Here is a 16,978-nt window from a genome sequence, read left to right as displayed (position 1 = left end):
ATTTTGGACACTAAAAATTACGAAACCTGCGACGTGCCAGCAAGGAAATGTGTGTTGTTAGAATGAGCGTGACCTAGAAAATCGCTATTAGATGTCAACTGATGCGTCTTCTTAGTTCGTAATCAGTCAGAAGTAAGATGGCGTCCTCTTAACAGAACGCGTCTTGTGTGCTGTCGTTTGCGACGAGAGTGTCAGTGATTTCGGTCTACCATGCTTCTCGTCGGCGTTGTAGTGTTGATCCGCCTGCACCCAAAAACATTTGTAGACAGTCTGAAGAGACAGGGTGCTTGTGTAAAGGTAAGCGTTCCGTTCGACATCGCATTTCTGATGTCATGGTGGGAATAATTCGACCTACTTTTGAGCGGAGTTCAGGAAAGCCTACTCTCCGTGCAAGTAGAGAAATGGTAATGCCTCATACGACTCTCTGGCAAGTGCTGCGGTGTCTATAAACCATACAGACCACAATTAGTGCAAGCTCTTAGGGCTGGTGATAAAAGGAAACTGGTGGACTTCAGCAGTGCTCTGCGTAGAGCTGTCAGTGCTAACAGACAAGCAACATTGGGTGAAATACCTGCGGAATTGAATGTGGGGCGTACGTAGCCGTTAGGATAGTGTGGCGAAATCTGGCTGTGACAGCAGAGGCGCGGCGCGAGTGCATTTGCTACCAGCACGATATCTCCTCCCATGGGCTCATAACCATATCAGTTGGATCCTAGAGGACTGGAGAACCGTGGTTTGGTCAGATGAGTCGATTTCAGTTGGTAAGAGCTTACGGTAGGCTTAGGGTGTGGCGCAGACCTCACAAAGCCATGGACCCAAGTTGTTTACAAGGCACTGTGCGAGCTGGTGGTGGCTCTATAATGATGTGTGCTGTGTTTACATGGAATTGACTGGTTCTTCTGGTCGAACTGATCATTGACCGGGAATGACTGTGTTCGGCTACTTGGAGTCCATTTGCAGCAATTCGTAGACTTCGTTCCCAAACAACAATGGAATTTTTATGGATGACAATGCGCCACTTCACCATTCCACAGTTGTTTACGATTGTTTTTTTTTTTAATCTTTATTTCATAAGCAGTACTAATTATACAATATTAACGCACCTCCTAAGATGATTAGTGGGTCATGAAATGATACATAAATTGGATTACAATGCAGCTTTTACAATTGCATTTATGTTATTGAGCTACAGTTAACTACTACAATGTGTTAGTTTTAGTTTTCTACGACAATGGGCAGTTTGATCTAACTGCTTGTTACTTAACTAATCTAATATGATTATTACCTTCAGCGTCACAGGTGTGCCAGTAGAGTACAAACCTACTTAGGATAGCCAGGCTCCACGAGCTAAACCCGAGGAGCATGCCCCTGGCACTGGGCTGGCCAAGGTTAGTAATCGCTGCAGTTCCCTAAATTAATGTCCTAATCTAAGTCCTACAAAACTAACTTAACCTACGTCGTATCCGGTGCTTTGTCGCAATCGGTGGTGTTGACCCCCCGCCCCCCCTCCTAGTCATGTACGTGGCGTGATGGAAGTCGGCCAGCCCACGCACAGGCGGTATGGGAATGGGATCTGGTCTCAATCGGTTTGATCTACAAGTTCATACCTAATCTAGGTCCCTCAGGTATTCTACTAACACTTTTCGTGATGACCCATCTGCCGATGCATTCAAAGTGTGGAGGAACATTCTGGAAAATTCGACAGGATGATTTCGGCATCCAGATCGCCCGACATGCTTATGGGAGTAATGGAGAGGTCAGTTTGCGCACAAAATCCTGCACCGCAACACTTTCGCAATTATGGACAGCGTAGAGGTAGCGTAGCTCAAAGTTTTTGCAGGAGACTTGCACCGACCTGTTGAATCCGTAGCAGATAGGACTGCAACACTACGCTGGGCAAAAGGTGGTCCCACGTGACTTTAGGTCGCCCCCACGTGACTTTAGGTCGCCCCACGTGACTTTAGGTCGCCCCACGTGACTTTAGGTCGCCCCACGTGACTTTAGGTCGCCCCACGTGACTTTGGGTCGCCCCACGTGACTTTGGGTCGCCCCACGTGACTTTGGGTCGCCCCACGTGACTTTGGGTCGCCCCACGTGACTTTGGGTCGCCCCACGTGACTTTGGGTCGCCCCACGTGACTTTGGGTCGCCCCACGTGACTTTGGGTCGCCCCACGTGACTTTGGGTCGCCCCACGTGACTTTGGGTCGCCCCACGTGACTTTGGGTCGCCCCACGTGACTTTGGGTCGCCCCACGTGACTTTGGGTCGCCCCACGTGACTTTGGGTCGCCCCACGTGACTTTGGGTCGCCCCACGTGACTTTGGGTCGCCCCCACGTGACTTTGGGTCGCCCCCACGTGACTTTGGGTCGCCCCCACGTGACTTTGGGTCGCCCCCACGTGACTTTGGGTCGCCCCCACGTGACTTTGGGTCGCCCCCACGTGACTTTGGGTCGCCCCCACGTGACTTTGGGTCGCCCCCACGTGACTTTGGGTCGCCCCCACGTGACTTTGGGTCGCCCCCACGTGACTTTGGGTCGCCCCCACGTGACTTTGGGTCGCCCCCACGTGACTTTGGGTCGCCCCCACGTGACTTTGGGTCGCCCCCACGTGACTTTGGGTCGCCCCCACGTGACTTTGGGTCGCCCCCACGTGACTTTGGGTCGCCCCCACGTGACTTTGGGTCGCCCCCACGTGACTTTGGGTCGCCCCCACGTGACTTTGGGTCGCCCCCACGTGACTTTGGGTCGCCCCCACGTGACTTTGGGTCGCCCCCACGTGACTTTGGGTCGCCCCCACGTGACTTTGGGTCGCCCCCACGTGACTTTGGGTCGCCCCCACGTGACTTTGGGTCGCCCCCACGTGACTTTGGGTCGCCCCCACGTGACTTTGGGTCGCCCCCACGTGACTTTGGGTCGCCCCCACGTGACTTTGGGTCGCCCCCACGTGACTTTGGGTCGCCCCCACGTGACTTTGGGTCGCCCCCACGTGACTTTGGGTCGCCCCCACGTGACTTTGGGTCGCCCCCACGTGACTTTGGGTCGCCCCCACGTGACTTTGGGTCGCCCCCACGTGACTTTGGGTCGCCCCCACGTGACTTTGGGTCGCCCCCACGTGACTTTGGGTCGCCCCCACGTGACTTTGGGTCGCCCCCACGTGACTTTGGGTCGCCCCCACGTGACTTTGGGTCGCCCCCACGTGACTTTGGGTCGCCCCCACGTGACTTTGGGTCGCCCCCACGTGACTTTGGGTCGCCCCCACGTGACTTTGGGTCGCCCCCACGTGACTTTGGGTCGCCCCCACGTGACTTTGGGTCGCCCCCACGTGACTTTGGGTCGCCCCCACGTGACTTTGGGTCGCCCCCACGTGACTTTGGGTCGCCCCCACGTGACTTTGGGTCGCCCCCACGTGACTTTGGGTCGCCCCCACGTGACTTTGGGTCGCCCCCACGTGACTTTGGGTCGCCCCCACGTGACTTTGGGTCGCCCCCACGTGACTTTGGGTCGCCCCCACGTGACTTTGGGTCGCCCCCACGTGACTTTGGGTCGCCCCCACGTGACTTTGGGTCGCCCCCACGTGACTTTGGGTCGCCCCCACGTGACTTTGGGTCGCCCCCACGTGACTTTGGGTCGCCCCCACGTGACTTTGGGTCGCCCCCACGTGACTTTGGGTCGCCCCCACGTGACTTTGGGTCGCCCCCACGTGACTTTGGGTCGCCCCCACGTGACTTTGGGTCGCCCCCACGTGACTTTGGGTCGCCCCCACGTGACTTTGGGTCGCCCCCACGTGACTTTGGGTCGCCCCCACGTGACTTTGGGTCGCCCCCACGTGACTTTGGGTCGCCCCACGTGACTTTGGGTCGCCCCACGTGACTTTGGGTCGCCCCACGTGACTTTGGGTCGCCCCACGTGACTTTAGGTCGCCCCACGTGACTTTAGGTCGCCCCACGTGACTTTAGGTCGCCCCACGTGACTTTAGGTCGCCCCACGTGACTTTAGGTCGCCCCACGTGACTTTAGGTCGCCCCACGTGACTTTAGGTCGCCCCACGTGACTTTAGGTCGCCCCACGTGACTTTAGGTCGCCCCACGTGACTTTAGGTCGCCCCACGTGACTTTAGGTCGCCCCACGTGACTTTAGGTCGCCCCACGTGACTTTAGGTCGCCCCACGTGACTTTAGGTCGCCCCACGTGACTTTAGGTCGCCCCACGTGACTTTAGGTCGCCCCACGTGACTTTAGGTCGCCCCACGTGACTTTAGGTCGCCCCACGTGACTTTAGGTCGCCCCACGTGACTTTAGGTCGCCCCACGTGACTTTAGGTCGCCCCACGTGACTTTAGGTCGCCCCACGTGACTTTAGGTCGCCCCACGTGACTTTAGGTCGCCCCACGTGACTTTAGGTCGCCCCACGTGACTTTAGGTCGCCCCACGTGACTTTAGGTCGCCCCACGTGACTTTAGGTCGCCCCACGTGACTTTAGGTCGCCCCACGTGACTTTAGGTCGCCCCACGTGACTTTAGGTCGCCCCACGTGACTTTAGGTCGCCCCACGTGACTTTAGGTCGCCCCACGTGACTTTAGGTCGCCCCACGTGACTTTAGGTCGCCCCACGTGACTTTAGGTCGCCCCACGTGACTTTAGGTCGCCCCACGTGACTTTAGGTCGCCCCACGTGACTTTAGGTCGCCCCACGTGACTTTAGGTCGCCCCACGTGACTTTAGGTCGCCCCACGTGACTTTAGGTCGCCCCACGTGACTTTAGGTCGCCCCACGTGACTTTAGGTCGCCCCACGTGACTTTAGGTCGCCCCACGTGACTTTAGGTCGCCCCACGTGACTTTAGGTCGCCCCACGTGACTTTAGGTCGCCCCACGTGACTTTAGGTCGCCCCACGTGACTTTAGTCATCCCAGTGTGCGTCCCGTAGGCAACTGCGTGACCCCTTTGCGCACAGGAAGTGGCGCTCTGACTGCGACGCATTCTGCACGGCTTAGCTTCCGGGCAGTCTGTAGCCCGCTGAGGAGAGGGAACGAGAGCTGAGGATGGGGCCCATTGTGACGCGGCCCTCTTCCGGAACGGCGGACGCGGCGACCTGTCTGTACGGCGGCACCGCCCAACTCGCCACAAAAACGGCTTCTCAGCTCGCGCGCCGCTTCTCGCCCTCACCCCTCTGCCTCTGATCACACTTGTTACTAGCGTCCGCAGCTCGTGGTCTCGCGGTTGCGTTCTCGCTTCCCGAGCACGGGGTCCCCGGTTCGATTCACGGCGGGGTCAGGGGTTTTCACCTGCCTCGAGATGACTGGGTGTTAGTATTGTACTCATCATTTCATCATCACTCCTGAAAGTGGCGCGATTGGACTGAGCAAAGCTTGGGAATTTGTACGGGGGCTGATATCTGCGCAGTTGAGCGCTCCACAAACCAAACATCATCATCATCATCATCATCACCACCACCACCACCACCACCACCACCACCACCACCACCACACTTGGTACTAGCCTAACTGATCGCATGCATCGCTTCCTGTTCCATTAAATTCGTTCGTGTCATTCGCTGTCTGACGCTACAAAACGAGTACTAGTCACCCCACGCTCTTTCTAACGTGTAGCGTCTCTCGAGTGCGATACAGGCCTGAAACGTCCTTGAGAGGTTGTATGTAAGTAGGCTGTTTAGGTTTTTATGTTGGTAACGCCACGTAGCGCGCTGTATAAAAATCACTGACTGTGCTGTGTGCAATCTGTGGTTGGCATTGTTGGAATATTTGCTATTGTAGTGTTGGGCGGTTGGATGTGAACAGCGCGTAGCGTGGTGCAGTTGGAGGTGACCCGCCAGCAGTGGTGGATGTGGGGAGAGAGACGGCAGAATTTTGAGAGCGGACGATCTGGATGCGTGTCGATCAGAAAGAGTAAATTTGTAATACTGGATATCATGAAAATCTTTCATTTGCTAACTATGTCTATCAGTACTTAGTGCCTTCAGTAGTTAGAATCTTTTATTTTGCTGGCAGTATTGGCGCTCGCTGTATTGCAGTAGTTCGAGTAACGAAGATTTTTCTGAGGTAAGTGATTTAAGAAATGTATAGGTTATTGTTAGTCAGGGCCATTCTTTTGTAGGGATTATTGAAAGTCAGCAAATATAAAATATTGTGTGTCAGTTTAGTGTTGATCAGAATAAGTAAAGAGAGAAATGTCTGAGTGCGTTCAGTTTTGCTCAGCTGTTTGAAAGTCAAATAACGTAAGAGGTTTTTCAGCACAGTAATTAATAAATTTTTCTAAGGGGATGTTTCAATGTTTATGGTGTTGCTTCGTCACCATCCATGACGAGATTAATAAGTGAAGAACACTGGGTATCATTGTTCATGAGACAATGCTAAATCAGTGTGGAAGTAGCATGGCTGATTCAGGTCGGTGATCATAATTGTGCTTTCATCTCTGCCGCGCTTTTTGCGATTTATCATATAATGGGGGCTTACCTGAAAGTTCTGCCTATCTCCTTCAGCACCGGAGAGCTCACAATAGTCTGAATAGTCATGTGTTTGGGTTTATAGGAACGGGGGGAAAGCTACAGATGAGTATCATAGATGGTCTGATTCCAGAAGTCATATATCGGTCTCAGAACCCATGGGAAAAAAGATCCGGGAGCTTCAAAGATTGGGAAAACCCCTAGATCCACAAGTCTGGACTGATATTGGGTCAAACAAGCTGTAGTTTGTTGTTGTTGTTGTTCTTCTTCTTCTCCTTCTCCTTCTCCTTCTTCTACTTCTTCTTCTTCTTCTTCAGTTTAGGCAATGCAACCTATTCCGGCTTCCAAACAAATCTGACCATTGTTTCTTTTGTCTTCCATGGTGACTTCTTCCATTTGGCCTGTATACACTGAGGTGAGAAGATTTATGACGTAGCGATATGTACATATATATAGAGATGACGGTAGTGTCACACAAGGCATAAAAAGGCAGTGCAGTGACAGCTCCGTCATTTGCACTCAGCTGATTCATGTAATAAGCTGTCCGACGTGATTATTTCAATGTAGAAAAGTATAATGTGCTGCGAATACATAGAAAGAAAGATCATTTATCATTTAGCTACAATATAGCAGGTCAGCAACTGGAAGCAGTTAATTCCATAAATTATCTTAGAGTAGGCGTTACGAGTGATTTAAAATGGAATGATCATATAAAGTTGATCGTCGGTTAAGCAGATAACAGACTGAGATTCATTGGAAGAATCCTAAGGAAATGCAATCCAAAAACAAAGGAAGTAGGTTACAGTGCGCTTGTTCGCCCACTGCTTGAATACTGCTCAGCAGTGTGGGATCCGTACCAGATAGGGTTGATAGAAGAGATAGAGAAGATCCAACGGAGAGCAGCGCGCTTCGTTACAGGACCATTAAGTATTCGCGAAAGCGTTACGGAGATGATAAACTCCAGTGGAAGACTCTGCAGGAGAGACGCTCAGTAGCTCGGTACGGGCTTTTGTTGAAATTTCGAGAACATACCTTCACCGAGGAGTCAAGCAGTATTTTGCTCCCTCCTAAGTATATTTCGCGAAGAGACCATGAGGATAAAATCAGAGAGATTAGAGCCCACAAAGAGGCATACCGACAATCTTTCTTTCCACGAGCAATACGAGACTGGAATAGAAGGGAGAACCGATAGAGGTACTCAAGGTACCCTCCGCCACACACCGTCAGGTGGCTTGCGGAGTATGGATGTAGACGTAGACGTAGACATAGACATAGATTATAGCTGCACGACGGGAATTAACAGACTGTGGTCGCGGAATGGTAGTGTGAGCTAAACGGATGCAACATTCCACTTCGAAAATCATGAGCGTATAAAATATCGTGAGATTCACTCTGTCAAGAGTGTGCTGAAAGTATCACATTTCAGGCATTACCTCTCACCACGGATAAGGAGGTGGCCGACGGCGTTCACTTACCGAGCGAGAGCAGCGGCGTTTGCTTAAAATTGTAAGTCTAACGGACAAGCAACAACTGCTTGAAACAACTGCAGAAATCACTGTGGGACGTACGAAGAACGTATCCTTTAGGACAGAGCGGCGAAGTTTGCCGTTAATGGGCTATGGTAGCAGACGATCGACGCCACTACCTTTTCTAACAGCATGCCATCGCTTGCAGCGCCTCGCCTGGGCCCATAATCCCGTAATGATTACGGTTGGCCCCTAGACACCTGGAAAAGTGTGACCTGGTCAGATGCACCCCGATTCCAGTTGGTAAGAGCTGATGGTAGGGTTCGACTGCTGCTTAGACCCCATGAAGCTAGGGACCTAAGTCATCAACGAGGCACTTCGCAAGCTGGTTGTGGCTCCATAATGGTCTGGGTCCTCTGGTTCAACTGAACCGACGATTCGCCGGAAGTGGTTATGTTCGGCTACCTCATTTGCAGTCGGTCATGGACTTAATTTTTCCAGTGGAATTTTTATGATTGGCAATGCGCCATCTCACCGGACCGCAGTTCGCGATTGGTTTGAAGAACGTCCAAGGCAATTCCAGCGAATGACTTGGCCACCCAGATCGCCCGACGTTGGACATAACCGAGAGGTCAGTTCGTGCACGAAACCCTGCGCCGTCAACACATTCGTAGTTATGGACAGTGTGGCGTTTGATTTGTGTCGGCTCGATGGTGATGGTTGTGCCAGTCTGGTTGACGTGGAACAGCGTCCGTCGATCGAGACGACTCCGATCTGTAACTGTTAAAAACGAACTCATCGCTTGGTCGATTTGTGTCAGACACTATCTCCATTAGACTAATACGAGGTGTGGCTAGAAAAAAACCGGACTAGTACTGGTGAAACAATAAAACGAATGCAATAAGGCTGAAAGTCGCGTGGCCTGTCACGTGACTCTCGCTCCGCCTACTGCTAGAGTTTCATCTGCCTCCTGCACTCAGTCTGCCCGTGGCGTCTGTTTTAAGTAGTTGACGTTTTGTCTGTGCGTCGGAAAATGTTGAGTGTACAGAAAGAACAGCGTGTTAACATCAAATTTTGTTTCAAACTAGGAAAATCTGCAAGTGAAACGTTTGTAATGTTACAACAAGTGTACGGCGATGATTGTTTATCGCGAACACAAGTGTTTGAGTGGTTTAAACGATATAAAGATGGCCGCGAAGACACCAGTGATGACACTCGCACTGGCAGACCATTGTCAGCAAAAACTGATGCAAACATTGAAAAAATCGGTAAACTTGTTCGACAAGATCGCCGTTTAACAATCAGAGCAGTGTCTGAGTTAACAGGAGTTGACAAGGAAAGTGTTAGGCAGATTCTTCATGAAAGTTTCAACATGAACAAAGTGTGTTCAAAAATGGTTCCAAAGTGTCTCACAATTGAACAGAAGGAATGCCGAAGAATGTTATTACTTGCGGTGAATCGTGGTTTTTTACTTACGATCCCGAAACTAAACGCCAATCGATGCATTGGAAAACTCCTGGTTCTCCACGACAAAAAAAAGCACGAATGTCAAAATCGAAATTCAAGGCCATGATGATTGTTTTTTTTTGACATCAAAGGGATTGTGCACATTGATTGGGTACCAGAGGGACAAACAGTGAATCAGCATTACTACATTAGCGTCCTGGCTACCCTACGTGAGCGAGTACGGAGAAAACGGAACGATTTGTGGAGAAAAAAGTCATGGATCCTTCACCAAGACAATGCCCCAGCTCACAGTGCGTTGTCAGTGAAGACGTTTTTGGCAAAACACAATATTCCCATCTTAGATCATCCACCCTACTCACCTGATTTGGCCCCCTGTGACTTTTTTCTTTTCCCTAAAGTCAAGTCAGCTTTGAAAGGAACTAGATTTGAGACTGTTGAAGCAGTAAAAGAAAAAGCGACGGAAGTAATGTATGGACTTACCGAAAATGATCTGCAGCAGTGCAGTGGAAAATTCGTATGGAGCGGTGTAGAGACCGAGGAGGAGAGTACATTGAAGGAGATAACATGAAATTGTAAATAATTGTAAATAAATGTTTTTTCCAGCATCAGTCCGGTTTTTTTCTAGCCGCACCTCGTTTCTGCGTATCGATGGAGCAGCACGCGGGAATGTGTAAGCAGCCCTTGTTTAAAACTGAAGGACTGGTGTTCGAAGTCTGTCGGTCTTTTTTACTTTGAACCCACAGCGACTGCACTGCTCGGTACGGCAACAACTCCCTTGATGTGAAACAATTAACCAAATATGGTTCGCGTGTTCGCGACAGGCTGATCAGCTTACGCGAACGTGATAACTGTAGTTCTTATGCCCGGTTTGCGAATGAGTGCTCAAACGCAGATAATAGGGTATCTTGAATTATAAAGTCCATCACTCAAGCCGATGCCACATCATAGTTTTGCGAGGATGTTGATTTATTAAGATAGCGCCGTCAATGCGTCGCTACGGTGTTAATTCAACAACTAATACGACGTAATTACAGAGATAAAATACTCTTCTGACAGCCTACAGAAAGGGTAGTATTTCGGTGTAAAGTTGCTGTTCACTGTTAATGAAATACTAAATTATCTTTGAATTCTGCGTTCCCTCAAGAAATAAATAATTTCACAATTACACAGTAAATTTCTATTTAATGACGTAGCCGACACGACACATTTAGGAGAAGTCTCCATGATCATGGAACGAGTCAATACATGAAATTATAACACGATTGTGGAAACAGATAAAATGAAATATAAGAAACATATTCAGGCGACAAGTCGTTAGTTTAAATAAAGAAAATCAAGAATGTAACACTGGAATTTGCTTAAATTTTTTAGCTCTTCCAGGAGCACCTCGACAGAATAGGAGTGAGCCATGAGGGAACTCTTCAGTTTAGACTTAAAAGCGTTTGGGCTACTGCTAAGATTTTTGAATTCTTGTGGTAGCTTATTGAAAACGGATGCAGCAGAATACTACACTCCTTTCTGCACAAGAGTCAAGGAAGTGCATTCCACATGCAGATTTGATTTCTGCCTAGTATTAACTGAGTGAAAGCTGCTAACTCTTGGGAATAAGCTAATATTGCTAACAACAAACGACATTAAAGAAAATACATACTGTGAGGGCAATGTCAAAATTACCAGACTATTGAATAGGGGTCGACAAGAGGTTTTCGAACTTATACCATACATAGCTCGAACAGCCCGTTTTTGAGCCAAAAATACCCTTTTTGAATCAGAAGAATTACCCCAAAAAATAATAGCATATGACATAAGCGTATGAAAATATGCGAAGTATACTACTCTTCGTGTTAAAATGTCACTTATTTCAGATACTGTTCTAATGGTAAATAAAGCGGCATTTAGTTTCTGAACAAGATCCTGAACATGGGCTTTCCACAACAGATTACTATCTATGCGTACGCCTCGGAACTTGAAGTGTTCCGTCTCGCTTATAATATGCCTATTCTGTCAGATCAAAATATCGGTTCTTGTTGAATTGTGAGTTAGAAACTGTAAAAACTGAGTCTTACTGTGATTTAGCATCAAATTATTTTCCACAAGCCACGAACTTATTTCAGGAACTACATTATTTGATAATGTTTCAATATTACACACAAGATCCTTCACTACCAAGGTGGTGTCATCAGCAAACAGAAATATTTTTGAATCACCTGTAATACTAGAAGGCATATCATTTATATAAATAAGAAACAGCAGTGGCCCCAGCACCGACCCTTGGGGAACGCCCCATTTAACAGTGCCCCATTGGGACTGAACATCATTACCACTCTCAATATTGCGGAGGATTACCTTCTGCTTTCTGTTCTTAAAGTAGGAGGCGAACCAATTGTAAGCTACTCCCCTTACTCCATAATGTTCCAACTTCTGCAGTTGCATCAGCGATTCTGACATTGACTACAGCTTCCGACAACACGGCGTAGCTAAGTTCTTCGTGATCGCGTGTAGCTGTTACATACTCAAGGCTAATAATAGAGTTTATGTCGGCGGTTGGTATATTGCTGTGTCCTTTGATGTTCGTGACAATCACAGATCACGAAGGCTAAGTCCCATCGTTAATCGGGTATCACACGATTTACTTCTCTTTCACATATAATAACTGCTCCGTTGTCTGGCTAAACTGTAAATGATGTTTTACTTCAGTTCGAAATTCTGACTAGTACGTCAAGTCGATACTGTGGAAAACTTTTAAAACTTCAGATCGGTTTGAAACAATATACGAGTAGTAGCGTTCAATAGGCTCACTATTATTGCGACGTCTAGAAGAGAGACTGAATTAACATCTCCACTGCAGTGTTACATTGTAGTCGCAGCTCGATGGGGCTGCAACTCTATTCTTAGATAAATGTTATCTCTGATCTATTTATGGTCTGGGTTTTAACCTTCGTAAAAAATATACTTTGAATTATTTATTTAAAGTTTCAAGCTTCGTATCATCTGATAGTATTTCATTTAGTCCTTTCTTTATAATAAACGTTATTAGTTACATAGTATTTCTGTTAGTCAAACTTGCAATAGTGTTAATTTTGTTGTCAGTAGCTCCCGTCAATGTCAGGATAACTAATTTTGCTATTTCTTTGACTACAAAAGGGCTTTCATTAAGGGTTCCATATTTGGGGTGTTAAAATAGCTGGTTGAATATTTCTGCTGGGTACTCCCAAAGACTTGTCGAAACCTTGTAACGTCGGATGGCTGCGCTACGCCGTGCAAAACAAGGTACGGCACGATATAAGGCGATATCCCATGACTCACCTCAGTGTAGTGTCACTGATAACAGTTTTGGTTCTGACAGTATATTTACCTTTCAAGCCCAATGCTTCTGTTTCATTTATTAAAATTTTTAAATTATAATTCTCACATAACTTTTGCAACATATAGACTGCTATTTGCAGCTCGTCTTAATTTTAATTTATTGCAGTCCGCCGGCCGCTGGTGGCCGAGCTGTTCTGGCGCTACAGTCTGGAACCGCGCGACCGCTACGGTCGCAGGTTCGAATCCTGCCTCGGGCATGGATGTGTGTGTTGTCCTTAGGTTAGTTAGGTTTAAGTAGTTCTAAGTTCTAGGGGACTGATGACCTCAGCAGTTGAGTCCCATAGTACTCAGAGCCAGAGCCATTGCAGTCCGATCATTAGCATATACCGTAGGCTTAAACGTATAATTTGGTGCACAACAAACGCCTCTGTTAATTTGATACAGCCATTCTCTAATTAAATCACCTACGAAATTGTAAACAAAATAGGAATAATGTATAACCACGCCTTACACCTTGCTTTATATCCTCCTGAGACCTGGCGACAATTGTCATGGTTTTTTTGGAAACAGATATTCTGTACCTTTTAAACAGAAGGTAGTGAAATAAGATTCACAAAAGTTTTTCTTTTTTTCTTTTAAATTCATGGTTTTCTGAAGTGTCCATTACAATGGACACTGGGTCTTGGAGACATGTAAGTGAACATTAGAAAAGAAGTAAAGTGTCCATTACAATGGACACTGGGTCTTGGAGACGTATAAGTAAACATTAGAAAGAAAGTTGAAAATGTAAAAAAAGTACTTTATTTTTAGTTTATTGAACAAAATACAGTCTTATTATGCAGATATTACTTGAATCATACACTGATTATTAATTTAAAATAATTAATATAAATTTAAAAAGTAAAATAAATGACAAATTTTGAGAGTTTTATTTCTGATGATACTCAGAGAAACAGTTTTTCTGTGATGTCAGACAGAGGAAAACTGAACAACCTTTGCACCTTATTTTGGTTTTCTTTGTGCAGCCACTGTTCTTACACCTCATGCTATTTTTCAACCCTGTCATTTCTGGTAAATGGGTTACAGAAGGTGAAGGTGATTGTGGCGGCAGTAATCTTCGCCTTTTAGGAGTTGACTCCTCATCATCTTCATCAGAATGTTGTTCCTCTTGGCCCCTTAACAAATGCTCAGCAATTCTAATTTTGAAATCAAGGTACTGCAGGATATTCTTCTTTGGCTCATCGTTCTTAATTCTGTCACTTCTGTACTGAATCCAGCTATTTGTAATTCCCAGATCTATGAAGTGAAAAATAGTTTTTACGGTCCGCTTTTTGGTTCTGGTGCAGATCCTGTAAAAACTCATCATTCTGTCAATCAGGTCTATGCCACCCATATTTTGATTGTAGCAGCTGATTACTGCTGGACGGGGAACCTGAATGTATCTCCGATCTTTTTTCGACCACCTTTTACATTGATCCATAGGGTTCTTCCCAACCTTCGTCGATGCAGTTATGACTGGCTTTTGGTCATACCATTTTACAATAGAAATGAGTTTGTCTTTTCTCACTGTCTGGTCAACAGACCCACGTCCTTGATTTGCAAGAATCTTGTCTGCTGTCAGATGGACTGCTCTGGGTATTCTTGACTTCATGATTGTTCCAGTGGCAGGCAAGTTTTTTTCAGCCAATGATTCCAGTAACGGAACAGAGGTAAAATACCTATCAAAGAACACATGTGTTCCTTCTGGAAGGCTCTGGCAAAGCCTGAGGACTGCTGAGGCCCCTATTCCTTGTTTTAATTGTTGACCAATAGCTTCTGGGAATGTTCCTTTACCCTGATAAATCTCAAAGTCAAGGACTAGTCCTGAAGGAGCAGCCAACACAAAATTTTTAAGCCCTTCAGGATTTGGCTTTCCCCTGACAAATTGTTTTATTGCACATGCTCCAGTAAACGGGATCATTTGTTCATCCACGGCCACTTCAGGAGATCGAGGTAAACTGAGGCATGCTCTCTTTACACGTTCTAAAAGTGGCCTTATTTTCCACAACTTATCTTTCCTTCTAGTTTCCTCTGTTACAGCATTATCGTCTGTCACCTTCAAATTACTTCTAATGGTGAAGTATCGGTCTCGAGTCATAATTTCAGTAATGCTAATAACTCTTGTTGTTTTACCCCAGTACATCCTAACTCTAGGGTATCTCAAACAAGACATTAGTATTGTTGCTCCAATAAATACCCGCAATTCCTTGGCAGACAGCTTTAAAGACGTTCCAGTCTGCTGTAAATATCTCATATTGGTAAGTTCAGAAGTATCCTTAAAAAAGGCCAAGTCAAAGTATTGCTGAAAGTAGTCCTTGATCTGCTTCTCATTATGTTCTGCAACTTCCGTGGGCGAGAAGGTAGCCTGGAGTCCCTCAAACCTGAAATTTGGAAACAAAGCATCAAGGAAAGATCGAAAATATCAGGAATAATAGAAAATTGTTTACAAGAAGGTATCTCACTTACCTTTCGCATTTGTCCCAAAACATCCTGCGATTCTGCGAAGAACTCTCGTCATCATCAGAATTATCAGTGCAGCTGCTACTCTGTTCACTTGGGGAAGGAACATTCGATTGTTGCACAGCATCATCTGCAAGATCAAAATCACCATCCTCCTCCTCACTAATCTCAAGATCTGACACGTCTCCATTCAAAAGAAGTTCTAAAATTTCTTCTGAACTGAGCTTTGATGTGTATCCTTTAAGAAAATGATTGTTTTAACATAGTGCCTACTTTCCTTACAGAAAATAATGATAGTAGTGCATCACATAATGTCATTGAGCAACAGTCACAACACGAAATGTATTGGAAATTAGCGAAGGTAATCACCACTAATTCCTACGAAATAGTGCTCAGAAATGTGGCCGCAAGTCCCAGCGTCCACTATAGTGGACATTACTGTTTTGCAACAATAACTTATGGAAATACACAGTACTACCAAACTTTATTGCACAGAAAAGTCGTATAAGCACCACTTATAGATACTGTCTACAATAGGTCCTTCTTTTCATCAAATAAGTTTCGAAAAATACACAATAATGACGGGGAACTCACCTGCCATCGTAACACGTCGTAAACAAAGCTGTTACTTGGCGCCAAGTGATTGTAGTGACTGTTTGTCCCGCCAGATGGCTGCAGCAAACAATCCATTCAAATGTGCCACAGGTATTACAACGGAAAACGCAGAATCTCTGACAGCAGGACAGTAAACTCGATGTCCATTATAATGGACATCAGGTCTCAGGAGGATATGTAACTTTTTACTGTGCTTTCCATTTCAAACATGTAGGTTGATTGTTGTTTCTTGTATATAAACTGCTTTAATTATGTAATTTAGATATAGTCTTTGAGTCTTTTTCAACATTATATGCCTTCTTTTGTCTGCTTAAATGTAGAAGTGGTATCTCATCAGGAGGGTCTCTTTCTAAAGCTGTTTTGTTCTTGTAGTAACCAAAGGTCTATGATGGCTCGTGCACTTTCATTTAATATTCTTGTGTATATTTTATATCCCGTATTCACAATATTTATTCCCCACTTATTCACACCTGTTTCCAGTGTCTTTTTTTATTTTTTATTTTATTCGTTTATTTTTTTAATGTAGTCATAATTTGGCCCATGCGACCAGGAGCTTGGAGTCTGATATCCACTTCGACGTCTGTTAATCAGATTCAGATGACCCTGCCGTGGTGTAGCCTTCCTATTCTTAATTTCTTTGAATGCTGTTTCTGTTTTCTCTAAAGTAATCGGATCTACATTTCCATAAATGGGCTCATCGTTTTCTTGTCCTTTTTTCAGGGTGTTATTGGACCACAAATCTCCAGAATGTTGTATCCATTGTTTTTCTTCGATTGCGTTTATATTTGTTACATTTCTTTTTTCATTGTCCAGAGCCTTAACTATTTTATAGGCCATCATTTGTCTGCCATGTATATTATCTTCTATGGTGCATTCAAATCTGCCGCAAACTCTTGGTGAGTTTTCCTGACTTCTGCTTCATTGAATCACGCAAATGCTCTCGCCCACACGGATAGAGCTGTTTCAAGGCGTGTCCCCTCGACACGGCAGAAGCAAGCCATCTACGAGAAAAAAAAGAAAAAAAAATACAAACAAGCATACAGAGAAAATAACTGTGAGAGCTCCTGCCGGCGCTCAGGGAAAATTGCTTGAGCTACCGAGAGAAAACTAATCTAAAGAAAATAAGCGAGCAACTAACGAGCCATGACAAGGACGCCGGCACACGTGCGC

General features: G+C 46.2%; 1 protein-coding gene across 1 annotated transcript; it reads right to left on the bottom strand.

Moving 5' to 3' along the window:
- Window positions 1-2,000: 2,000 nt before the first annotated feature.
- On the bottom strand, window positions 2,001-15,794 carry LOC126203993 (loricrin-like). Its single transcript, XM_049938425.1, has 5 exons — window positions 15,788-15,794; window positions 15,200-15,431; window positions 14,931-15,114; window positions 5,413-5,492; window positions 2,001-3,930 (listed from the first exon to the last, which is right to left on the bottom strand). The coding sequence occupies exons 1-5, from the start codon at window positions 15,792-15,794 to the stop codon at window positions 2,001-2,003; spliced, it is 2,433 nt and encodes an 810-aa protein (XP_049794382.1).
- Window positions 15,795-16,978: the final 1,184 nt, after the last annotated feature.

Source organism: Schistocerca nitens, chromosome 9 (genome assembly GCF_023898315.1).
Source record: "Schistocerca nitens isolate TAMUIC-IGC-003100 chromosome 9, iqSchNite1.1, whole genome shotgun sequence".
Classification (NCBI taxonomy): Eukaryota; Metazoa; Arthropoda; class Insecta; order Orthoptera; family Acrididae; genus Schistocerca; species Schistocerca nitens.
The sequence above is the reverse complement of the archived record's forward strand: the minus strand, read 5'-3'. Positions and strand labels throughout refer to the sequence as shown.

What these genes read in the sequence shown, in the direction of transcription:
- LOC126203993 (XM_049938425.1), bottom strand. An exon ending in TTTTGGGACAAATGCGAAAG is followed by an intron (nt 15,115 to 15,199) that starts GTAAGTGAGATA and finishes TCCAAATTTCAG; the next exon opens with GTTTGAGGGACTCCAGGCTA. An exon ending in TGTCTGCCAAGGAATTGCGG is followed by an intron (nt 5,493 to 14,930) that starts GTATTTATTGGA and finishes GCGATCAGTTAG; the next exon opens with GCTAGTACCAAGTGTGGTGG.